General features: G+C 31.9%; 1 protein-coding gene across 4 annotated transcripts in view; it reads left to right on the forward strand.

The window, feature by feature from the left end:
* Positions 1-26,723, forward strand: part of LOC122526473 (ecdysone-induced protein 78C) — a 93,922-nt gene that overhangs the window by 58,539 nt on the left and 8,660 nt on the right. For all 4 annotated transcript variants that reach the window (XM_043649895.1, XM_043649898.1, XM_043649894.1 and 1 more), the window contains exons 3-4: positions 20,839-20,963; positions 26,211-26,352. In XM_043649895.1, coding sequence (XP_043505830.1) covers positions 20,839-20,963; positions 26,211-26,352 — 267 coding nt within the window. The remainder of the gene's footprint in view (positions 1-20,838; positions 20,964-26,210; positions 26,353-26,723) is intronic.

A 26,723-nucleotide genomic window follows, 5' to 3' on the forward strand; every position in this document is an offset into this window, starting at 1 on the left:
CTTCAAAGAAAAAAAAACTTAAAAAAAATAATAATAATATATGAGCCGTTTATTTTGAAAGTGGCCTAACTCCATATAACCTTAAATTGAGATATTAAAGGTTTGCGTTTCAATGCAATTAAAAATATACGTAAAGAATAACAATGAGTTTGTTTGCTTAAGTATATCTAAAGGTGTTAAATTTACAGTTCCTATTAATAATGGCATTATTAAGTAAATAATGCGTTTTCTTACCAAGAATGGAGTTAGGCCACTTTCAAAATTAACAACCAGATTCGTATGATTTGAAGGAACCGAAGTCCATTCAACATAATTTAGATGCTTCAATTGCGAAAAAACAATTTATTTTATGTTTACTATCTTTATACACTTCAAAAACATAAATTATGCATTCAAAACATTTTTACAAACATAAATTACAAAACAATTTTTTATTTTTTTTTCATTTTGTTTATGTGAAAGGGGTTTAAAGAAATCATGATGTTCTGTGGTATATATCGTATAATCAATTATGTCCTTGAATTTCGCGGTTGTAATTTGTCTTATAGTTTTATACAGTCAATACAATATTTTCGAACTTTCTTGTCTACCCCGACGTTGTATTAAATTCAGGACTTTAAAATTTTCGTTCTCATTCTTGATGTCTTATAGAAAATTTTATACGGTTCATTTTTGACAAAACATCCACATATTTAATGTATCGAAAAAGACTTTTTTACAAACGGTAACTTTTCCGTTTTTAGTATTTAACAAATCTAAAACTCCAATTTCTTGGCGAGCCTTTTCCGTTCTTTGACGTCTTCGTTTCACAATTTTGCGCTCGATAGCTTCGTAAAGCAATATTTTTGTTTATTAAAATCTCCCAAATTCCAAAACTTCTCAAATATATTCTTTCTTCTTCTTCTTCGTAAGTATAAATGGAGTTAGGCCACTTTCAAAATAAACGGTTCAGTAATTCAACTAACTCTGAAAACTTATGTGTCCAGAATTACCGTATTTACTCGGAATATAAGAAATCTTAAATGCTTTATTGTAGATTGATAGATAATGAAGCTGGTACATGTTACCGTGGGGTAAACTGGAAATAAGACAAATGGAGTTAGGCCACTTTCAAATAAACGGCTCATATATATATATATATATATATATATATATACTATATATAAGAAAGAATAAAAAAAGAAAAAAGAAAATATCAAAATATAGATATCAGTCCACACTAAACTAGAGAGATATCGAACTACTTATGCGTCAACAGCCATGACACGGTGGTAGTATTAGTTCCCGCTCGATCATTTAAGTAAAGCAGCGCTGAGTACGATTAGTACTTGGATGGGTGACCCGCTAAAAAAAAAGAGGAAGAAGAAGAGAAGACAACTTCATGCCGTAACTGTGAAATCGCTTTGCCGCGCATCGTTAAATACCGACAAACTTAGTGGTGTCGATTTTCCCAAACGCGCCAAAAGAAGTATAACTTCAATAATAATAATTATAATAATATGTATAGCTCTCTCCACCACACCATGCCGAATGATCACGATGAACGCGAAAGGAATTTCGCCAAGCTAATATTAGTTGTCTCACGTTCTAAATTCGCATGTCGGATTAAGATCCGCCTCCCGGGCGAGGAACGATTTTCTCGTCGGTAGGGAATCAGAGAAATAGGAACTAAGGAAACGAAGAAGATTATAAGGAAAGATGAGAAGAATTCCACAAACAAATTCCTACATTTTCCTTTTCTTCTTCGTATTTTCATCACTCGTCATTTACGAATAAAAGAAAGAAAATCGGGAAAAGAAAAACAGGAAACCCATTACGGTTGGAATACGTTGTATTATTTTTCTATGTAGGATGATTCCTCGCATACATAACAAAAAACAAAAATAGAAAGAAAGAAAAAAAAATAATAAAGACGCGTACAATTTTCAATGAAACTACAAATAATATTGCTACTAATAACGTTGAAACGATTATAACTTTTTTCCGATGTATCTGCAATATTTTGTCGACAAATTTAATAATGAAAAAAAAAATATATATATATATATATTCGCAGAGAAACTTGTAAAGTTTTATATAAAAAGAAATAAAAAATAATATACAATTTAAATAGAATAAGAAAAATGTAAAAAAAAAAAAGACGCGAGAGTTTATTCATTTTCCCCCCAATTGATTGCATTACGATATTCGATCGTGTATATTAAAAGAAAAAAAAAACAAAAGAGAGAGGAGAGAGAGAGAAAAAAGAAGCGATACATTCGAATGTAAAAAAAAAAAGAGAAAACAGAATAAAAATCTATAAATTGAAATAGATTTCAAAAAAAAAAAAAGAGTTCAATCAACCAAATGGAAGAGGCGAGAATCAATGTTACCCATCGACTACCTTTTTCTTCTTTTAATACTTCAATAGCCCTTCTGAATATTTTTTAATCCCCATATATATATAGATTTATTCCATTGAATGTATTTTTTATAACACATAAACACAGACTCTTGCGTATATATTAATCTATAAATTAAAAAAAAATGAGTATCGTCTCTTATAACATCGTATAAATAGAATTTATCGCGAATGTTGAAGATATTTTATAGGGGGGAAACCGTTACCATAACGTACCCACACACACACACACACACACACACACACAAAACACTTATACGCCCGAAGCAATGTTTTTCATTTCGCGAGGAAATGCTTATGAAATCTGACGTCGTTCGTGCGACACGGCATGCATAGAGAAACAGAATATGCGTTCGTTTCGTCGTATTGCAGCAGGAAAAGCCAGTCACAAATAACGTGTCCGTCGAACTCGGTCCTAAGAAAATATATACGCAAGTTATTACCGATCGTGACAGGGCGTCTTTTTTTTCTGCGGTTTTTTCTTTTTTTTTTTTTAAATCGATTGGGAATATATCTCAGGTATTTCAAGATCGGAAAAATATATTTACGATATTGTGTATACATGTCTAATACATATATCATATATATATACTTTGTCAAACTTATCGAATAACGAAAAGTAATATAAATAATGCACATATATTTTATGTATATGAAAAAATATAGAAGAAGAAAAAGAAATAGAAAGAATGACAAATTGTTGAATAACTTTGGAATAAGTTTAAAGGGTTATACGCAGTTAGAACTTTCAAAAAATCGATATTTTTTTTTTTTGCATTTTCGGAATGTATATATATTTAAGTATATTCTCTCGGAATTTCAAATTGATCCGGCAAATATTCTTCACTTTATGTAAGCTGCAAACAAAAAATTTTAACTATGTGTAAATGTCTGTTTGAAAAGTTAAACGTGTTTTTCTCAAAACGGTATTTTCAAAGTCGGTGATCTCGATTTCTCAGAAATAACACAACCGATTTGTCTTATATTTTTACACAATATTCTTAAATATATTCATCAGGTATTGACGGGAGGAATAGATTTAAAAAATTATTACTATTTTTTTCTTTTACAATTTAGTGCGAAAATTTTCAGTCAAAACGAAACATTTTTTTCAGATAGACGCCATTTTGTCAAAAATAAAAATTTTTAATATTCTCCCGTTAATACCTGCATTAATCTATCCTTTAAAAGAATCCACCATTTTTTTTTTATATTTGGTTAATCAAAACCGCCGAAGTGGAGTCACCGCAGCGCCTTTTTTTTAGAGGACGTTCAGGAAATCATCTACAGGAGGCGGTGCACATTAATATTTTTACATGATCGACGCGCTATTGTATTCTTAAAAGTAGGCTCTATTTGAATTACCATCACTTATAATTGATAAGTTAAAACATTTTCTATAAAAAATTCATAAAAAGACGTCTTTTTTGAGCCACGCAACTGCGTATAACCCCTTAAGGAAATCATCAGAAATAAAAAAATAAAAATAAAATAAAACCTAGATAATAAAATAAATGATAAAAAATAATTACACCGATAGGGAAAAGGCGACGATGCTTCGAAGATTTATCGAAGATTAAACAAAATTATATCATTCATGAAAAATAATACGAAAAAATTGTTCGCAGATGATTAAAAATGATGTCATATTTTAAAAGTAAACTCATCAAATAATCTAAACTAGCAGAAAGATGATGAAAGTTAGCGAGTTCGGGAAAGATGGAAAGATTAGATATCCAGATAGACGGGGAGAGGCGTATCCAAGCGCATTAGTGACATAATTTCGCCGGTGTATTTCTGTAACCCGAAGTAGAGAAACGGACTGGAGGAGTAGTGCTAGAACACTAGAGAAATAGAAAGAGAGAGAGAGACAGGCAGAGAGACAGACAAAAAGAAAAACAGAGAGGGCTAACCAAGTGAGAGTCTGGCGACGTGGTGGTTGTAACTGTCTAGAGATACTCTCTCGCTTAGGTAGCTTTTATCGATGTTGCATTTCCGCCTTTTAGTTGCACAACACCTGTTCGATGCCCATATAATTTCCTCCCACGCCTATATCATTCGAAATTTTTATTCTTCAGCGTTAAAAAATCTTATCAACGTTTTGTACTTTTTCTTTCATATTTCGTCTCTCTCTCTCTCTCTTTCTCTCTCTCTCTCTCAATCGTTATTATATCTTTATCTTTATTTCTATATTTTTTGTTGTTTTATTATATTTTATTTTATTTTATTTTATTTTTCATTACCATATTTCAGCGTTCGGTCGCGCGTAATAATTCTTTCCTGATTCTCCGCGTAAATCTCTTCTAACATGCATACACACATAAGCGTACATATAAAGGTATATATATATATATATGCATAGGTATGAAGTACGACCTTTGTATCGCCTTTAATTTTCTATCCTTTCTACCATCGAACCATGAATTCCTTTAGAAATTCCTCTTTCTCGCACTCCCCACTATCATTTAAGTTTTTTTATTTCTATTCCTTTTTATCTTTTCGTTTTTCCATCGTCAATTGGATAAGAACTTTAATTTCTATCTTTCTACCATCGAACCATGAATTCCTTTAGAAAATTCCCTCTTTCTCGCACTGCCCACTATCATTTAAGTTTTTTATTTCTAAATTCCTTTTTATCTTTTCTTGTCGCATCGGCAATTGGATAAGAACTATAAAGAGAGAGAAAGAACCGGAAAAGGAATGACTATAATTGCCGTTAATCCGAGTCCCCGTCTAACTTCATGCGTGAAATTTAGATAGTCTCGGTAATTGCGATTCCTTTTTTCTTTTCTTTTTTTTGTATATATCCATTTTATCTCTTTGGATAAATCTCGCGTGTTACTTTTACAACTGACCAAGACAGAAAGATATATATATAAGATGTGGTAGTGAAATATATATTGATAATAATAATAATAATAATAATAATAAAGAATATAATATAAGTTTCATTAATAATCTTCGTGTATATTTTATTCATTTACTTTTCATTCGACATTTCTTTTCCCCTCCTCCAACCCTCTTTTGATTAAACTTTAAAAAATTTAAACAAAAAGAAACTCGTATATATATATACGAGTATATATATATTCTCGTTGCACGAGAGAGTTATTAAAAAATCTTTTCTCCTCCCCCCCCTCGTTTTCTTTCTAACTTTTCCCCGGGTTCTTATAGAGAATGTCAGTAATGGATTACACGCGTAAGAGAGACCTAAAAGATATTCTTCAGCCATGGGATATCTTTGTAGTTGCGTAACTATCTTTCTAGAAAGAACGAGAAAGAAACAAATAGAATAAAGAGGCGAAAGGGAGTGAGGGAGATATAAATAGAGAGGAAGAAATAGAAAAAGAGAAAAAGAGAAAAATATAGAAAGAGATAAAGAGAGAGAGAGAGAGAGAGAGAGAAAAAGAGAGAGAGAGATCAATCGGTCTCGGTAGAAAGTGCATTGGGAAAGCGCGCGGGTGAGCGCATAAGCGCGACTCTAAATTATTTGTCTCTAGTATATGGCGCATGTAAACGCTTGGAATCCATCGAGTGCATATCCGACGGATCGTATAAGAGATTAGGCGTTCGTCCTTTAACGATTCCTTTATTCCTTATTAAGACAAACCACGGTTTCTTTCACTCTTTCTATCTCTGTCTATCTTTTTCTTTATGTCTCTCTGTCTGTCCGTCTGTCTATCCGTCTATCTATATTTTTTACATGAGAGATTCGAAAGCCTTCCTTCTTGTCTTATGTTAGACGTTTTATCCGAGAGAGAGAGAGAGAGAGAGAGAGAGAGAAAGAGAGAGAGAAGAAAGAGAGAGAGACGGTTTCACCGATCTCATTGGACTCTCTTCTCTTCTCATCTCCTATCGAGACGTTAAACGAGACTTCCTTTCGGCCAGTGGATGCTGCGCATACGTTGCTGCATCGATGTTGCATATCGAGATAGTAACATGCCGCTGCTTGGAAACACGTTTCTTCTCCGGCTTTTGCTTATGTTAGTTTTGTAGATATATAACTTCATGGGAAAGTAAGTTTCGTTTCGTTTCGTTTGATTTCTTTTGCCATAAGGTAAAAAAGAAAAACTAACTATTAGACTAGCGTTTCGTTTCACGATAGAGAGAAAGAGAGAGAAAAGGGTGGGTGGAAGGGAGGAGAGAGAGGAAGAGGGAGATCGTCCCACTTATACAATTTTTTGTATTACAAGTATATCTTTACTACTCGGTATACCAACGGTATATAATATATCAATATTAAAATTACAAATGTGATAATTACAAATTGTAAGAAAAAAAGGAAATAGTATTACGAATAATTATACGTTAGAAAAATGTTGAAAAATGTTTCGAATAATAATAGTAATGACGACGACGTCGATTATGATGATAATTATAATTTTAGACCGTGCACAATTGTGGAAAGCGTGCCATACGTTTGAAAAATAATTTATATTTAACGAAACTCGATCGAAAAGTTATTTGATTATCTCGACGCGTTATTGGAATATGGGTAGGTGGATATCTGGTACGGGCCGAAAACTACGACGACTTAATAATTCCCCACGTGAGAACCATTCAATCGAGTTATTAATTAAAATCTGCTGCCTGAAATAATCCTGTATTTTATCTCTGTCGCAAATCGATGACGTATGTACAATAGATCTGTATGTATGTATGTACATATCTATATATGTATGTATGTACATATGTATATATGTATGTGCCATCGTCAACAACTCTTTTCTATCTCTTTCTCTCTTTCTTTCTCTGTACATATGTACTTAAATATATATATATGATGAATTATCAGAAATATAACATCCCATATATCTTCTTTAGTTAGATTAGAAGCTACGAGAGAGAGAGAGAGAGAGAGAGAGAAAGAATGCGACGTTATCAACGTTATTGTTATTAATTTAAATTCTACGCTTATATACGTATATAAAGGATACTTTCCAATTATATATAGAAACGAGAATTGTATTTCCGCGATAATGATACGACACGATTGAAAATAATAATCGTGAATTATTCTTTTTATCAATTTCAAAATCAATGCAATTTCATTTCGAATCGAAAACGACGCATGTTACACACATTTGCTCAAAAATTCGTTAAATCAATTTCTTTTCAATATACGTTCTCTATACTTTTGCTCATGTTTCTTTCTTTTACCCTCTATTTATTTATTATATCTATTTGTATCTCGAGAACGCATCTCGTTCGTTTAACGAAATGGAAATTTTTGTTCAATGCAAAAAAAAAGAAAATAACAGAACGAACACTTGTAAAACGTTTGAAAAGGAACAAAAAAAAAGGGGAAAATATATTTTTTGTCCGATGGTTTTTTTTTTCTTTTTTAACCATCCCTGGCACAGTGCACCTTCTCTCTCTCGATAGGGGGGATTCCATCACGTATCGACACTAGAAGCACACTCGCACACTGCACTTCGACACGAAAGAAGAAATAGACGGACGCACAGACGTATGCGTCGACTTGAATACGAATGCTTTGACCTAAGTAAATATATGCGATGCGCAGTCCTTCCTTGTAAACAAGGGGTGCTAAAACGCAAAGAAGTGTTTCTTCAACCTAGGTCGAGGCCACGACTACGTACATTTATGGCTATTCTACGAACCATGCTAAAACCTTCTTTCATCTTTTCATACATTTTCTTTTTCTTTTTTTCTTTTCTTTCTTTCTTTCTCTCTCTCTCCTTGAAACTTTATAATCCTACCGATCGATCGATCGATTTATTTCATAACTTTACTCATCCTTTAGATTTCTTTTATATTCTTCTAAATCGATTATTATTATATATATTATACTTCTTTCCCCCACCCCCTATATCTTTTGTTCAAATATAATGAAGACATTTATTTGTTAATTAAATTAAATATATATATGTAGAATAATATTGATTATTTTTTTGTTTTGTTTTTATCCGTGTATTTTAAATTGAATCGAAAAGGAAATATTTAACTTTCTCGTGCTTTTACACTTATTTTTTGAAGTTATACTTCTTTTGGCGCGTTGGGGAAAATGTAATGGGGAGTGATTTTGTTCCGAGCATCTGGAAAAACGACACCATGAAATTTGTCAGTATTTACGACGCGCGGCAAAGCGATTTCAAGTATACGGCATGAAGTTGTCTTCTCTTCTTCTTCCCCTTTTTTTCTCAAGCGGGTCACCCATCCAAATACTAATCGTACTCAGCGCTGCTTTAATTTAAATGATCGAGCGAGAACTAATGCTGCAACCGCGCCATGGCTGTTGACGCGTCAAGTAATTCGATATTGTATCTCTCTTATATTTAGTGTGGACTGATATCTATATTATGATATTTTATTATTCTTTTTTTTATTCTTTCTTATATATATATAATAATAATTATTATTTTTTTTTTAAGTTATTTTTTTTTCTTTGAAGTTTTTTTTTGAAGTATTTTTGAGGTTATTGAGGTTATGTTCGTTTTGGTACGGCAAAGAAGTATAACTTCTTACGTGCATACATAAGTACACACACCAGTTTTTTTATTCTTTCTATATATATAATAATAATAATTATTTTTTCTTTTAAGTTATTTTTTTTCTTTGAAGTTTTTTTTTAAAGTTATTTTTGAGGTTATTGAGGTTATATTCGTTTTGGTACGGCAAAGAAGTATAACTTCTTACGTGCGTACATAAGTACACACACCAGTTTTTATTTCATGTCTTACAATTTTGATGATCAAGGTCATCAAGGTGATAACCACTCATCAACTGGGATATCCTGTAATATATATATTATTTCTAATATATTTAACATTATCAAAGGATTTATTCCTTGTAAGAAATGGACAGACCTCGACCACCAGACACTTTGTCCAAATTAGTTTCGCAGTGTGTGGGATAGGCCGTTATAAATAATATGTTCGTCGTGTCTCGATAATCCTTCGGATTAATCTCATCATCGTTACGGTTGTCTCACGGCTCACCATAGGATACTTTTTTTTTTAGCTTGGTTAGGTAGATGTTACGCGCTTTATTACGATCGTCTGTAAACTCGGCACAGATAATACTCTTTTAACACGCGAGATGATCGTTCGACGACGCGTTACCAAGGAATTTTCGTTCACGTTTTTCATTCGTAATTTTCATCCCAACCAGCAGTCGTACCTACGTATTACGCCGTTTCTTTTAATAATACTCTTATAATAATCTTTAATATGATTATAAAGAATTAGCAATTAATTGAATTCTCTTCAAGAGAGAGAGACAGATTTTTCTTATTCCAAAAGATATTTAATAATAATAATAATAATAATAATTATTATTATTATTATTATCATTATTTTCTAATACGGTATTATAATTTGAAATGAAAATATTTGCATTGAGGTAGGATTTTGATTGGAATGAAATAACGAACAAAAAATCTATAAAAATTATCAAGAAAATTCTAAACAATTCTTAGTAATGATATAAATTTAAAATTATCCGAGAGGAATGTATAGGATGTCTTTTTTTCTATTCTCAAAATGTTTCTCGAATTTCTTGGAGTCATGTTTAGCCGAGGGGGCTGCTGTTGCCGTTGCTGCTGCATCGCGCGTTGCGTGTTTCGCGATGGCGTTGCATTCAAGTTACACATGGTATGCATCTTTAAGTATGTAGATGTATGTATAATACCAACACAATCATATTACACGCGTGTACGGAATATATAAATGAAAATGTACGTTTCTATAGGGTACTTCATTACGGACCACGGAAGAGGAACTTCGATAACCGTCGAATCTATCTATACACATTGAAAACTACTTATTACGATAATATTTCGTTAGATATATCGAACTTTTTCCCACGACTTTTAATGTCAACGTTTTCTCTTCGCATTACGAAATCTACTTATTATTAAACGTTCTATAAACGTCTCTGAAATATTTTTCTTCTTTTTCTTTTTTTTTCTTTTCTTTTCTTTTCTTTTCTTTTTTCTTAAAAAGAATTAACCGATCACAAAGATGAATATTTTCATTTGAAACGATTCGAAGTAGATAAAATATTATTATTTCAAGATTTAAACGCGAACATGCATACGTTTGTAATACGCGCAATGCTTATCGATCAAAATTGTACGACCACTCCTTGGAAAATATAATAGAAAGTTAACTATCGTAAAAACGGTTTATCCATTTCTATTAAGAAATCGATTGTACGACGTGTCATTTATAAAAAAAAAAAATAAAAAAGCGTTTATATATAAATATTTCATAAAGAATTTTAAATAAGTTAATAACATTTTGTCTCGCGTCAGAATTATTTAATTAAAATCGAGATTTATTATTATATACTTTTTTGTCGCGAAAATAAAAAATGATTGTATCGATTAGTTTCATTTATTCATTCGAAAAATTTGGATCGGTAATAGAATATAGTATACCAAATTCTTTTTCAACTAGATAACGTAAGTTTCTTGTGCACTGCTGTTTTGATCGAGTACTTGCTCTCTCTCTCTCTCTCTCTCTCTCTCTCTTTCTTTTTTTATCTTTCTTTCATACTATCATGTATTCCTTTCTACCAAAGCACCTACCATCATTTTAAGCACGCGCCACTGCTTCCCAACAATAGTTCCTCTTTAGTGGGTTTCAAACGCAGGTAGATCCTTGTACACGATAAGCCCAAGAATCAGGATAACCTCTTTCTGTGCACTTCTCTCACGATTCAATGTCTCTTTCTTTTTCTTTAAAAGAAAAAAGAAAGATAGAGGGAGAGACAGAGAGAATTGAGAAAAAATGCGGAAGTAAGCTATGCTTTTTCTTTTGATATTACGATAGTATAATAGTAAGAAAATAATTCCATCCGTGATTCGTTATCGATAATATAAGTAATATAAATATCTGTAAATAAAAATCAAACGTGGATTTGCGGTAAAATGAATCGTTAATCTTACATTGAAATGTTTGTAATCCAATTATTTACACGTGGAACGTACTCGAACGATGGCAAAAGCGCTTAATTTATGATATTAAAACAATCATATAATGAAATTCGTCTCTTAAGTGGATTACGAATAACAATATAATGAAGAATGACACGTATTAATGCTCGTTAAAACGATCCTTTCAATTCTAACGATTAAATATCATTAAACGATAGACAAAATGATTATTATTTCGGGATTACGTTTAAACGGTTTGTTTATTAATCTTTTCCCAACGTTATATCGATGAATATTATATAAACAATTATTACAAAAATACTAAATCATTAATAATCGAATGTGAAAAAATATGTCAAGCCTTATTTTCTTTGTCGTATTAAAAGAAAAAAGAAAAAAGAAAAGAAATGAAATGAAATAAAATGAAATTTAATTTTCCTTTATTTGATATCAATTGAAAGGGTTTCGGGACGACCATGCTGCTTTCCGGTCGAACGTAAACGAGTTAATATCCATTTTCGTTCTCAACGTGTGTTTGTCGAACGTTTGAGCATAACCTTCAATAATAAATATTCAATAAATCGATACCACCAAACAAACAGTTAAACACCGTTGCTATGAATAAACATATCGATACGTTTACTTTTGAAATATACGGAAAAAGGGAAAATAATATTTACTGATACCTATTTCGATAAAATAAATGAAAATGAAATATATATATATATATATATATATATATATATCTGTCAATGTAATATCACTCGAATAACTATCATTTAAATATTAAAAAGAACTATAACATATATCGTAATAAATGATATAATAATAATAATAATAATAATAAAATACATATCTAAATCGTTTTAATGTTAATAATATTTCCATTGTTCTAGACCAATGATAGTACATTGTACTAACGCATGTTCTGCGTACGCAATATCTAGTAATCAATTCCATTGTTACTTCGAATCTAATGGATTCAGTAGGTATCAATGGAATGTCTCCGTCAAATCATGTAGGTTTACACGTGTGCGAGCTTGCGATTACGGACATGCTGAAATCCTATTAATGACAGTATCACACTAATCCCGTTATTAACATACTTAAATACGTCCTAAGAGAATATCTATATCTATATATATAGCGTTCATCAATTTGCTAATATTCAAAACAGTTAAAGGATGATCAAAGTGTTCAATCATTTAAAAAAATCCAGAACGATGATGATAATAATCGTTCAGTTACGATGATCAATATCAAAGACATTTAAAAACTATGTTTTTATGCAATATGTTTTTTCCCATTGGGTATTTAACGAAAAATAATAATAGAAAAAAAAAAAGAAAAAACTAAAACATATCTACGAAACAATATTGTACAATATTCTAACTTTATTTCACGCCCGTTTGGTAAACCATGTTTTTTCCAAAACTATTTATTTAAACTTCATAGCCGTACTACTACCACTAAAACCACCACCACAACCACCACCATCATCCATGGTATTTCAATGGGCAATTCGTTTCTCCCTGTTCGATTCGTTCGATGGATACGAATATAACTATAGAAATATGCCTCTTGTATATACGCATAGAACAGAACGCGGTAGAATAAAAGAATAAAACGTTTTCCCGAAGGGGTAAAAAGAGGAAGATAGGCAGGGCGGAAGGAGGAGGAGGAGAAGGAGGAGGGGGAGGGAAACGTTTGCTACGAGCTTGACAACGAAGGGCCGACTCGATATATCGAAAACGATCAGCTTTGTTTGCGCGACGTAATTAAACACGCTCATAGCAAATTCTAGACGTACCAGTCGTAAATATCACCGAGGTTCTAACATCCCGTTTATATTCAGCAACGTGTTCTATCTTGGTTTGCCTAGAAACGTTGTCGTCTTCGTCGTCGTCGTCGTATTTATCGTATATAAGCATAGTTGTTGTTGTGTTGTTGTTATTTGTTAGTAGTAGTAGTAATAGTAGTAGTAGTAGTAGTAGTAAAAGTAGTAAATACGTATGTATTACGTATACACAAGTGCATATATGCATCTAGATGTACTCTTGGCTATGTAGTATCTCTCTCCGCAGTCGAGCAAGCAGAAAAGTACATTCGATACCCCATCGTCTAAAGTTTGTTTTTTTCTCTTTTTTCTTTTTCCCTCTCCCCCCCTCCTTCTTTTTTTTTCTTCTAAAGTTTCCTTGCGAACGGCGAAGATCGAAGCGGGGAAGTTCTCGATACGAATCTCGGAGTTGTCTTTACAACCTTTCGTATACATCAGCATCATGGGATATATCTAACGAACATGTTGAAGAAATTGTCTCTCTCTCTCTCTCTCTCTCTCGAGAGAGAGAGAGAGAGAGAGAGAGAGAGAGAGGAAAGACAGAAAGGTAGATCCCTTTCGTCGTTGGAATTTCACGAATAAAATAATAATTGGCAATTTATTTCAAATCTCAAGCGTGCTTACCTACTCTACCATTCAACTGTTTGAGTGTGGAATGTATATTAATGAAAATATAAAATATTTGACGTGGTAAGCCTCGTACGTTAAGCAACAAATGTGTTTTCTCTTTAGAAAAAAAAAAAAAAGAAGAAACAACCTTAATAATAATGACTGTCATTAGCAATTAACTACATTTAACAGTGTTATAAATTGAACCAACCGAGAATTTTCAAATCATTAGTAAACCGATCGAGAAAGGTGTTATAACAAAATACGCGAGATATTCTAGTATTTAAAAGGATTGGAATTTCTAGTTGACGCATGAAAGCACGTGCTAACGCGATAACCAACGTTAACATCGAATATGCATTAAAACGGTGGCAAACCAAAGCCGACTTTTGCCAAGTGTTTAATTCAACGACGTGCTATTATTATCCTGGGATACATTGGACGCCGTCAGCAATACGGAAATTTCTGTTAAATTAATCATTTTCCATCTTTCTCCCCTTTTCTACCCTCATCCTCGAGTTTATGTCACATCATTCGGGTTAACTTATATTTATATTAAATCTGTATTTCTCGAATATATGATAAATAATAAATCGATTATAGTTTCCTTGATATTTTTCTTTTCCATCCCCTTCTTGCGTGCAATACTCGCAAACCTTCCATTACAATATATATTATATATTGAAATTATCACAAAGGATAAATTGATTATATTATAATAATTTAATCGAATTTGTCCCGTTTTACGATAATAATCTTACTAAATCTTTTTTATAAATTTTTCCCCCTACCCCCCACACCCGCCCGATTTATCTTGAAAATATCACGTTAATTACGCGAAACTTAGCTCGTTAAGTTAAATTTTCTCAAGCACTATTCCAAAGATTTTTCGAACTATCGTCGTCCAAGTTTCTACGAGCACTCGCAGTTAGTTTTCCTTAGGAATTTACGGAAAGACCCTTAGGGGTTTTGGATTTTACCTATAATTAGGTCAACGTCTTGTAATCTGGGAACAGATCGTAGAACTTTGGCTTTCATCGTTAATGTACGTTTAAGCGAGGGAAAAAATAATGAAAAGGAAAAAAGAAAGAAAAGAAAAAAGAAGAAAACACGTCTTCTTAAACACAAAAGAGTTAATCGTTATATCGACTTTTGTATTTAGCGAGTAGGTAGATAGGTAGGTAGGTAGGTAGATAGATAGCTCGAAAAACTGAGAGAGAGAGAGGGGGGGGAAGAGACTAAAGAAGATAGAGGAGTTTAAATCTCGAGCTAACAGCAGCGGAGCTCGATGCAATTTAGCTTTTGAAGCACCAACCCTGGGTTGGATGCTTAACTGGTAGTTTTCTGTACCTTTCGATATCCGTGTATATATATACGTGTAAACCTACACATATGAAAAGGGATTTATGTCGTTACCTATACATGGAAGATCCTCGTCAAAGGCAAATATACATAGAATATATATGCATATACATTTACTTACTAACACATACATATATATGTATATACGTAGTACAATTTCATGTAAGCCTATCGTCGTCGTGGTATTAATTCCCGGAATTAGACAAGGACTCGCGAATGGTTTTTGTACCATTATGACCCAGTTTGAAAGCCTCGTGCTATGAGACGACTGTTGGATAAACGGGAGAAGCAAGATGACGAAGTCGAGAAGGGCTGGTTGGTTGGTTGGCTGGTTGGTTGGTTGGTTGGTTAGTTGATTGGTTGGTTGGTTGGTTGGATATTCGGATAAAGAGGGATAGAACTTACTTTGGCCTTAAGAACAGCGTACCTATTCGACTCGAGCTTTCGAACTGCAATGCTCGAAGTGCATTCTCTCGAGAACATGACGTCCTCGAGACGTTACCGCGATAATTTATATACCGCATACAAAGAGAATCTTCAGAATGAAAGAAAATAGAATATAAGAGAAAATAATCCTAAGACGAAGAAGAAAGAAAAAAGAAAGAAAAAAAAGGGGAGGAAATTATTTTCTCTTCCAACAATAATACGTAATAATAATAATAATAATAATAATAATAATAATAGTTTCTCACGTGAATTATAACTAGGGAGGTCCGTGTCTCTTCGTAGAATTAACGTCACTTTTTCTCGAACTCTTATTTTTTGTTTTTTTAATCCTCGGTTTCTAGGAAATCAAAGCAACGGATATTCGCTATTGCCTTCTTCTTCGTCGAACGAATTTTATAGAAATAGAAAAAGAAACGGAAAATAAAAGAAAAAAGAAAAAACAACACAAGAAATTGGCGATGTCTGTGTTATCTCGTTTCGTTAAAAATTTCGATTAACAAATTACATTTCATCGATGCATTGCGTTTAATTTTTAAACTTCAATATCTATAGTTACCATTAATGTTTTATGCAAAAACGTTCACAAAGCAAATAAATGCATTTCGTACCATACAAACTCGTTTATTTCGCATAGAAAATGACTTTACCGTTTATACATTCTGGAAAATGCGTCTCTTTATCATACGTGTCCGAACTTTCCCCAATCCCCACCCCTCCCCCTCGTACCGTATATAACGAGCGAATATTTTCATCGTTTGAAATTATTTCGTCGAATGTAGGACGGGGCAGGGAAGGGGGCGGGGGAGAGAGGTGGATCGATAAAGCTCATTTAATCGAATTTTCTCATCTTTTCTTTTTCTTTTTTCGTTGTTTAATATTTCACGATAATATTATTGCTATTCGATGATAATTTAGTAAATCCATAATCGATAAGAGGTATTATGGCAGAAAATTAATTCGGACAAAAATCAGACGAAAATAATAAAAATAAAAATAACGGATATTTTTTCTATGTTCGTTTATTTCTTTTTTTTTTTTCTTCTTTTTATCTTTTCCAATCGCAAAAATAAATCATTGAATGAAAGAGAAATGGTAAGAACGTTTAATGTAAAAAAAAAAAAAAAAATGATACATCTAATTTCGAAGCAATCTACTACTCGTCCTGTATAAACAGACATTGGCTATATAATATCTCAAAAGAAAAAGATGTTTTATCTCTTAAGTTCGGTGAAGCAAAATCGTGTGATCACCAGGAGAAACAAGACAAGACAAGACGAAACTAGACGAGAGAGATCTTCTTCAACGACGTTGACAGGTTCGTTCGTTCTTTTTATGGATATTTCCTACGAAAGTAACGGAAGTTTTCTTCCTTACGTTTCATCGACGTAGAGACCGTAAGGAACGCGACACGTCTGTTACTACATCGGATAGAAAGAAAGAAAAAAGGAGGAAAAAATATACGGACAACGATCGATGTTTCTACGAAGAGAGAGAGAGAAAGAGAGAAAGAGAGAGAGAGAGAGAGAGAGAGAGAGAAATCTCAAGATTTTAAAAACTATCTTGAGAAAAATCTAGAAATCGCTTACGTCTTATCGAGAGAGAGAAAGAGAAAGAGAAAAAGAGAGAAAAAAGAAACCTCATCGATATTCATATTATCGATTTATCGAAAAAGAAAGAAAAAAGAAAAGTCCTCCTCCTTCCTATTGATCTGCAAACAAAAATAATGTTGATATTATTATAGAATAGGAAAAAAAGCAAAATGAAACAGAAGGAAGCGTAAAAAAGATATTACTCGAGTTTTAATCAAACAAAACCGTGACAAAATAATTCGATCGAAATTGGATTGAAACGACGATCATCAAAAAAAACGATCTCTAATTTATTTTAATAATAGAAATAAAATATATATTACGTCAAAATAAAAATGAATAGCTCGAAGAATGAAAGGAAAGTAAACGTCAATCGTTAAAGATATTATTGATAGGAAGGATTTTAGTCGATCTTCTTTGAAAAAAATAAACACGTGGTTTCCGTGCTTTTCTTATTGCATACAATGCAAGTCTCTTTCCCCCACCCCCACCCAACCTCCACCCTCCGAATCGTGAAGATCGCGTTCGATCTTTAAAAAAGAGAGACGAGTTAAGCTTTCTCGTTTATATAAGTGCACACACATGTATATATATTTTTATTTGTATGTGCGAGTAAGCGAGCACATACGGGAAATATGAGAACGTCGTAATATTGAATTTATCGTAGCAGTTAACGATAAATAATATCGAGTCTGTCTTTCTCTCTCTCTTTCTCTCTCTCTCTCGGTGTATAATGAACAAGAAAGAGGAACGGCTTGAGTTTTTATTGCCGTTGGTCCCGTAGGAGAAACGACCAAATTTGCATCGGCACGAACGATTAAGTCGCTATTAAAGTGCTCTATAATTGCCATACGAGGAAGTACTTAAAAGCACCGAGATTTATTCCCAGACACGTTCGAGGTTCGGTAACGAGTAATTTAACGAATATAAATAAGTGCTTACCAATGGCTGCTTTTCTTATATATCTTTTTATAACTTTTTCCTATTATAATAAATTAATGAAAACTTTAACACCCTTCTTTTTCTTTTCTTTTTCTTTTCTTTTCTTTTTTTTTTTCTTTTGACCCTATGAAACATTTTACGAAGTTTCGTTTACTCTTCTTCTTTTTTCTTTTTTTTTCTTTTTAATTACAACAAAAAATTTGCAATTACATTAGCCTCGAAAGAAACACCGATCGAAATTCTACGAGCAATGTTTTTTAAATATCTATAGATCATCGTTCTTTAAATTATAATGGTACATTAATGGTAGTACATACAACGTTATTTTTCGTGGGATATAATTTTAACATTAAAATGTATATTCGAATAAATATTACGAAACAAAAAATGTATTTTAATATTGTAACGAAATAATATATATATATATACTCGTATTCTCGTGAACCTTGATCGTTCTCATCGTTCGTATTACGGTGCAAGTAGAGAAACGTGAAACAAGCCGAACGAGTCCAACCCCATATATACATATATATATATGGGTACATAGAATCATTATAGCAAACGCGTCTACGAACGTTACAGAAAAAAAAAAAAAGTAACGCCGTTTTCGGATGTGGGATAACGGCCAAAGAGATTAGATCCTTATAATAGTCTTTACGTTAACTCTACGAAATAAGGAAAGGAGTAGTAGTACCGTTCGTTACGAATGACACGTAATACTAGAAACGTAATACTCTAACTCTCTAACATATAATAGTTATATAATATACCTATATAATTATATACAATGGATTCTATATATAAATATTTTCCAATTTTGTCTAATAAATTAAACATAAGAAAAAAAGTATACTCGTATAAATTCTAATTACGTTAACGGACCAAATAGCAGTATATTAATTCTTCATTATGAGTCAGTCATTTAACGTTTCAACGATCCTCGTAATAACGTTTGATCATGTAATGAATTATAAACTTACATAGAACCTGTATTAATATAATTAATCGTTTACAAAGTGTATGTAATACACATGATACAAATAATACAATTTTATATTAAACGTTTATCGATCTTTTATCAAGAATTTAAAAATATATATAATAATTATTATTATATATATATAATATAAGAATATATATATAATATAAGAATATATATAAGAAAGAATAAAAAAAAGAAAAAGAAAATATCAAAATATAGATATCAGTCCACACTAATATAAGAGAGATATATCGAATTACTTGACGCGTCAACAGCCATGGCGCGGTTGCAGCATTAGTTCTCGCTCGATCATTTAAATTAAAGCAGCGCTGAGTACGATTAGTATTTGGATGGGTGATCCGCTTGAGAAAAAAAGGGGAAGAAGAAGAGAAGACAACTTCATGCCGTATACTTGAAATCGCTTTGCCGCGCGTCGTAAATACCGACAAACTTCATGGTGTCGTTTTTACAGACGCTCAGAAAAAAATCACTCCCATTACATTTTCCTAAACGCGCCAAAAGAAGTATAATTTCAAAAAAAAAGAATATAATATAATACATATGTTTATCCTTTTATTTTAAAGATTTGAATTTATCAGTAATAAATAGAGAGAAAAAAACTCGTTTGATTACGATAAAGAGATGGAAACGGTAAACGTTCGTTAATAGTTAGTAGATACAAGTAGATACGAGTAAATACTTACATACGTTTATAAGATACTGTATTCTTAATCTCCCTTCACGGAGATTGGTCCCGGCCCCGTTTTAACTTTTTACCTTTTTCCTTTCTTTCCTACCCATCGGCGTTTTCTTCTCTCATCTCTTTCCATCCATGTCGAATAAGAAAGTATCTTCCTTGGAGCGGTCGACTACTATTTTCCCTTCTCCTCATCGTCCACATCTTCGTGTAACGGTTGATGCAGGCTTTCCGTTACACCAGAACCTCGACCACAGAAGCGTCTGTCTATTCCCTTCCCTTCCCTTCCTTTCCCTTCCCTTCCCTTTCCTTACCTTACCTTACCTTTACTTCTCTTCCTCTTCCTCTTCCTCTTCTTCTTTTTTATTTTCTCTTCTTCTTCTTCTTCTTCTTCTTCTTCTACTTCTATTTTCCCTTCCTGTTTCTTTTTCCTATCTTTTCTTCCTTCATCTTTCTAAACCCTTCTTGCAACTCTGACGCCAACGCCTTAAAGCAGCAAAGGCAACTATATACTTCTACGAGAAAAGCACTATGGAACACAATCGAAAGAAAGAGAGAGAGAGAGAGAAAGAAACTAACATTTCCAACGATTGTCTTTCATGGTTTTTCTTTTCCTCCCCCTTTCTTCTTACCGTTACTAACTTCAATGACTTTATCTTTATTTTTCAAAGAATTTCCATAAAATTGGAATAGGAATAGTCTTCTACATTCTAAAAAGTCTATTGAACGAGACTTTATACATATATATATAAGAGAATAATAATAATGTAAAAATATTTTACACACACACTTTCTTTCTCTCTCTCTCTCTCACTCTTTTTGTCTGAAAAATATTTTCTCTCGCATACGTATGCGTATCACCTAACATAGGAACAAAGAGGAGCTTTTTTTTGATTTCTAGCGAAAATCATAAATGTTTTGTTGTTCTTAAAAAGTGCATTGATTTTTATCTGCAAAAGGATTCTCGTTCCTATTGTAAAAACTTCTCTTTTTTATTTTTTTTTTTTTTTCGTTAAGCACACACGTACACATATTTATCTTAGATTTGTCTTTTTTTTGTCTATTTACAGAGCAACATTACGCGGCGGCCGATTCTAACAGTTCGACGCCCGCTAAAAGTTTTGTACCTTGTAAAGTTTGCGGTGACAAGGCAAGTGGCTATCATTACGGTGTTACTAGCTGCGAGGGGTGCAAGGTAAGTAAGCATCTGTTTTTTTTATTTTTCAAATAAATCATCGACTCATTATATTATTGTTCTTTTATTTCATTATTATTTTTCTTTTTTTTAAATCAACTATTTCTTTTCTCTCTCTCTCTCTCTCTCTCTCTCTCTCTCTCTCTCTCTCTCACTCCTTTTTTTTCTTTAAATATTTTTTTCTTTTTGTTTAATTTTCTCTTACCTCTTCTTCTTTACACCTTTCGTAAGTGAACAACATGCACGATCTAACGATCGATCGACTTTCGAGAGAGTGCACAGAGAGAGAGAGATCGGTTAGATCAAGTTAGATTAGAAAGATTTATAGCTATGTTATACAGAGAAACACCTGCGATGTATACCTGCATATATAATATATATATATATATCCTATTTCACTCTTTATCTCAAGTAAAGCAATTATAGAAGGATGTTAATAGAAACGATGGTGTACGTAATATACGATTATATCAAAAATAGATACGTGCTCGTATTCTCACTGAAAGTTTCTTATAGTTTTTCTTTATCTATGAAACTGATATTAATACATGTTGTTCATGAGAACAAAATTTATAAGTAATACTATTCTATTAATCAAAAGTATCTATAATTATTTATTTTTTTCTTCTTCTTACAATATTAAATATGTCTAACAAACGATCGAAATAATAGCATAATTTCTCTACGAATCGTAAGAAAAAAAAAGATTTACCCAGGTAGAATTGTATTTTTTCCTCGATGAAAAGAAAAAAACAAAAAATAAAAGAAATAATAATGATTGACAAGAGTGACACGTTGCAGAAAGTGAATACATTGTTACACATTGTTGATCATATGTGTGTGTGTGTGTGTGTTATTGAACGACAACGTTATTACGCATTGCGAACATTAACCTACGCGCTTCGTGATCAGCACTAAAGTATAATTAGTATTAGCGAAGCTAGCAACGAGGTGTAATAAATTACAGGGATCCCTGAACGCGAGTAAAGGAAACGAGCGATCATCTACTTTTGTGTTTTATCTCATGCTTGTTTTTGCTTTTGTATTTGTATTTGTATTTGTTAATACGTGTATCGTTATTGCCGCCACGAGATTTACCGATATAAATAACAATTCATATCTCTTTTCGTTCGGGTAACGTGTTGTGTTGTGCAGAACCAAAATTACTATAATTAGTTTAACCAAGTTGCTATTTTGATGTAATAATGACAGAACTCGTCGAGTAATATCAAACTGAAAGATACGAAAGTGTTCAAATATATCCAGCTAGACGTAATCTTTGTGATATCTCTCGTTTAATCGATAATTCGTTTAATTTTATCCTATATTTTTGTTGCGAGAAAAATAACGAAAATCCTACATTTTTTTCCTCTTTTCTTTTCTTTTTTCTTTTTTCTTTTTTCTTTTTTTTTTTTCTTCTTCGAATGTCAGACTACGCGATTGAAATATTAATTATTTTCTCGAAAAAAATATACGTGCAAATATAACGATAAAGTTTTGATATATCAAATAAGTTGTGCATTATGTTTGCATAGAAATAATATTCAATTAGAGCACATTACTCCTAAAGGCATTAATTTCTATTTTTTTTTTTTTATATATATAAAAATATCCAGTGTCTCTGAATTTACGTAATAATTCCAAACTTTTTTTTCTCTACAGTCTGTTCATCATATACGAACGTTCATTATGAAAGTGGACGTGTACGCCCATTAGCGAAGAAAAAATTATATAATTTTCATAAATTATATAAATAAAACATGAAAACACACTGATACGTTTTCTCAATTTTATTCAAAAATCTACTTAACCCACTTTTATAATAAACGATCCAATTATATATACCCCTCCCTCGTGTATAACTTTTCTCTGTATTGATTTATATACAAGTACATATATACATACTCAATATACGTACAATCCCGAGACATCATTGTTAAAATACAAAGATGAAAAGTTATACAATAGATATTCCGATTGTAAAGGAACCTACCAAATTGTACTTTGAATTCCTTCTAACGATGTTTCTACTAGGAAGCGTAACATTCATTTGTTGTGAATAGACCTTAAGCTTTGCACGAGATGCATATCCACCGATCGAGCGGCACTCCTCGTCTGAGATTGAAACACGGAAGCCCTAAGGCCAGAGTTAACGGTGAATTGGTGCATTCTCGCGATCGTACAACTACATACAACGTACATACTTATATATATACTGCATATACATATACATATATAGATACATGGTTCGACAAAGATCGCATCTTCCTGCTTGTATATGTGTTTGAGCACTGAACGCACACGTGCAACTTTCGATTCCACGGTACGTTTTCAATATGATGAGAATACGTTCAAAAATGCGAGACGTCTTTTCTCCCTCCCTCTCTCTCTCTCTCTCTCTTTTGATCTTTTTAAATGCGAAAGAGAGAGAGAGAGAGAGTATAATCGTGACTCGATATCGCTGACGAATATCTAACTATTAAAATTTAATAAACGTACGGAAAACGAACTCGTTCGTGGTTAAAGTGAATTCTTCTTCTAATTCTTCTTTTTATTTTTTTTTTTTTCTTCTTCTTTTACTTCTATCGGTAGGATATATAAATACACTTGCTATGAAGAATTTCAAGAATTTGATAAATGTTTAAAACGGGATAATATGATTAAAACTATTTAAAAGTAGACGGAGAGTATTAAGTATTATATACGTCGAGTTAATTTTGTATTCTAAAGTAGTCTCTTAAAACAAAAGATATTTTATAAATATTTCTTTTTTATTCAATCATTTTCGTGAATCTCAAAATTAATTTAATATATATATTCTATATTATATTTTTATTACAACATTATAATCGTATTTCTAAAAAAAAACAAAAAATTATGAAATAAGTTTATCGATTTAAAGTATTAACGTTTGAATCTATAATAAAGATTAAAGTCTATTTAAAAGTTCCGTCGCATTTTTTTGTGATCCAAACTTTTATCGAATATAACGAAATATTTCGATATATCCGATAAATACGAAACGAGGTAAAATAAAAATCCGTCTAATTGTAAGTTATAAGTCCGTTTTAAAAAAAGAAAAAAATAATCGATAGATACGAATGATTGATTCGATATGAAAAAAAAAATAAAAATAAAAATAAAAATAAAAAAAAAAGAAGAGAAGCTGCTATATCGCTATAAGGAACTTTCAATTTTAGCCGGGGGAGGGAAAGTTTTAATTATAGGATTTACTTTGCGTTGTCCGACCATTCCAATGCTTTTACTACTGCGAACTCGCATAACATTCGATAGACAGAGACAACCAATTCACGTATGTCCACTTATAGTTAGCGGAAGAAATTATACGCTCATTATGCAACTTGTCGCGTCGAGTTTTTTCTTTTTTTCCTTTTTCTTTTCCCCCCTTCTCGTATTTGATTTCTTCTTCTTTTCAAAAACGACAGAAATATATAATAAAATAATTATAATAATTTAATGCCTTTCACTTAATGCCTATTTACGAGTTACAAGTTAACACACAAGTCATCACGTACGAGATACAAACTTTTGTAAAACTTTCGATCGATTTTATACCTTCTGTCACATATATTTCAATAAACGAAAGTGCTCGTAACGAATTGCTATTAAACGAAACGATAAAACGCGTTCGAGATATAAAGTTCGCGACAATTCTTATTAGTCACCGGTTTCACATCTCGCGTGTTCAATCTTTATCAACATTGTTCATCTATTACCTTTTTCCATACGTGTGCGAGTTTGTCACATTTTTCAAAAAATAATTCTTACGCGTTTTTTTTTATTTTTTAAATAATTATTACTTCCTCATCTTTCTAATCTTCGTTGTTTTTATTTTTTATTTTCTTTCTTTCTTTCTTCCTTTATTTCGTGATACTTCGAAATAAAGAACGTAACAATTTCGAACGATTAATGAGAGGTACGTAATCAAAGCTACAATATTTCATCATTTTCCATTGAATTTCAAATAATTCTCTACCTATTATTAATTTTCTTTAGCTTTTGTAATAAACGCGCACACAGTTTAAACCGGCGTGTGACATAAGTATTGATTTTTCCCAACGAATTAAGAGAAAGAGAAAGAGAGAGAGAGAGAAAGATAGAACTATATTACAGGCAGCTGTTTCACGTTATTCAATGCGCTATGCAGGATATCGGAACCTGGGATACGCATCAGCAATGCAGTTCGCGAACTATTACCAACGTTTATTCTTAATTAATTGATATCAATGTTAATAAATAGGAGATCTCAATTTTCGATCGTTTAAAGGAAACGACATGTTCCCAGGATTCTTCATTATTTCATTCATCTATCATCCCGTTTAATATATAGATATATTGAAAATCCTATAATTTATCTTTGCAAATGTCAACATCGTTTCTCGTATTATTAAGTACTTTAAATTTATTTTCTATTAACGATCGGACAAACAGTTCCTGTTCTATTTTCAGTTATTAACGATTTGTAATAAATACCCCATATACATTTCTACGCTGATATAATATATTTCATTTGATTTATCTGTCGAACAATTTATTTTAGAATATATTTCATATGTTTGATCACATCATTTGTGTTTTCTGTAACGATTCAACGTAATCCTTTTCTTTTTTTTCTTTTTTTGTTCTTTTGAAAGTAAATTTAAATGTACTCTTTACGTCATATAATTACGCGTACGTTTTGATATTTTACTTTAAAAAAAAAAAAAGCATACGTGTATATATGTGTATCATTTGGTTACTACTATCTTTCGAAGTAACTAGAAAACGAATGTCTTCTAATTAATTTTCATCCGTTCTCTAGTCACGAAGATGCCTAGATGTTCTTTTCTCTCTCTCTCTCTCTCTCTCATTTCCGATTCGATCAGGCGAACTCCAGATTACCAGAGCTATTACGTTTAATATCAAACTGAACCGAAATGCAAACGAATTCTATCGTAGATCCCATTATGATCATTATAACAAATTGGAAAAAAAATAATTTAAAAAAAAGAAAAATATATAAATTTCTAAATTTAAACTCACAATTTTGTTCTCTATCGAAAATCTATGAAATGCGTGCCTCGAGTTCTTAGATAAAAGATAAAAGGGACTCGATGAAACTATTATAGGATTTTTTGTTGTTCGTTATTTATCTACCTATCCTGTTTGTAGATCTATGATAATTTCTCTATAATGATATCCGAGTTGTCGGAGAGTATTTTTGAAAGATTCGTTTTTCATTCGTAGGGATTCTTCAGAAGAAGCATACAAAAGCAGATAGAATACAGGTGCCTGAGGGACGGCAAGTGTCTGGTAATCAGATTAAATCGGAATCGTTGCCAGTACTGCAGATTCAAGAAGTGCCTAGCTGTCGGCATGTCCAGGGATTGTAAGTATGAGATAAGATCAAATAATCAAACCACTTTCGCATAGATAATTATCGTAGATACATCAGAATAGTGATTATCAAGGATTAAACTGTATAATCGAACAAACAAGATGACGATTGAAAAATAAACTAAATTCTATAAAACTCTTGTATCAAGTTTTTTTTGTTTCAACGAGAGAAAAAAAGAAAAGAAATAAAAATCAATACTAATTATTTCTTCAACATTTTCATCTTGAAATACCTACATGTAATTACGAATAACAAGTCTTTCGTAATACGATATAAAAAAAAATCACGAATCATAGTAAAACGTTTCAACTTGTTTCAATATTAAACTTCGGATTAAAATAGAACATCTATCGGAATTAAGA

The sequence above is a fragment of the Polistes fuscatus genome, unplaced genomic scaffold, assembly GCF_010416935.1.
Source record: "Polistes fuscatus isolate 324 unplaced genomic scaffold, CU_Pfus_HIC Scaffold11, whole genome shotgun sequence".
Taxonomy (NCBI): Eukaryota; Metazoa; Arthropoda; class Insecta; order Hymenoptera; family Vespidae; genus Polistes; species Polistes fuscatus.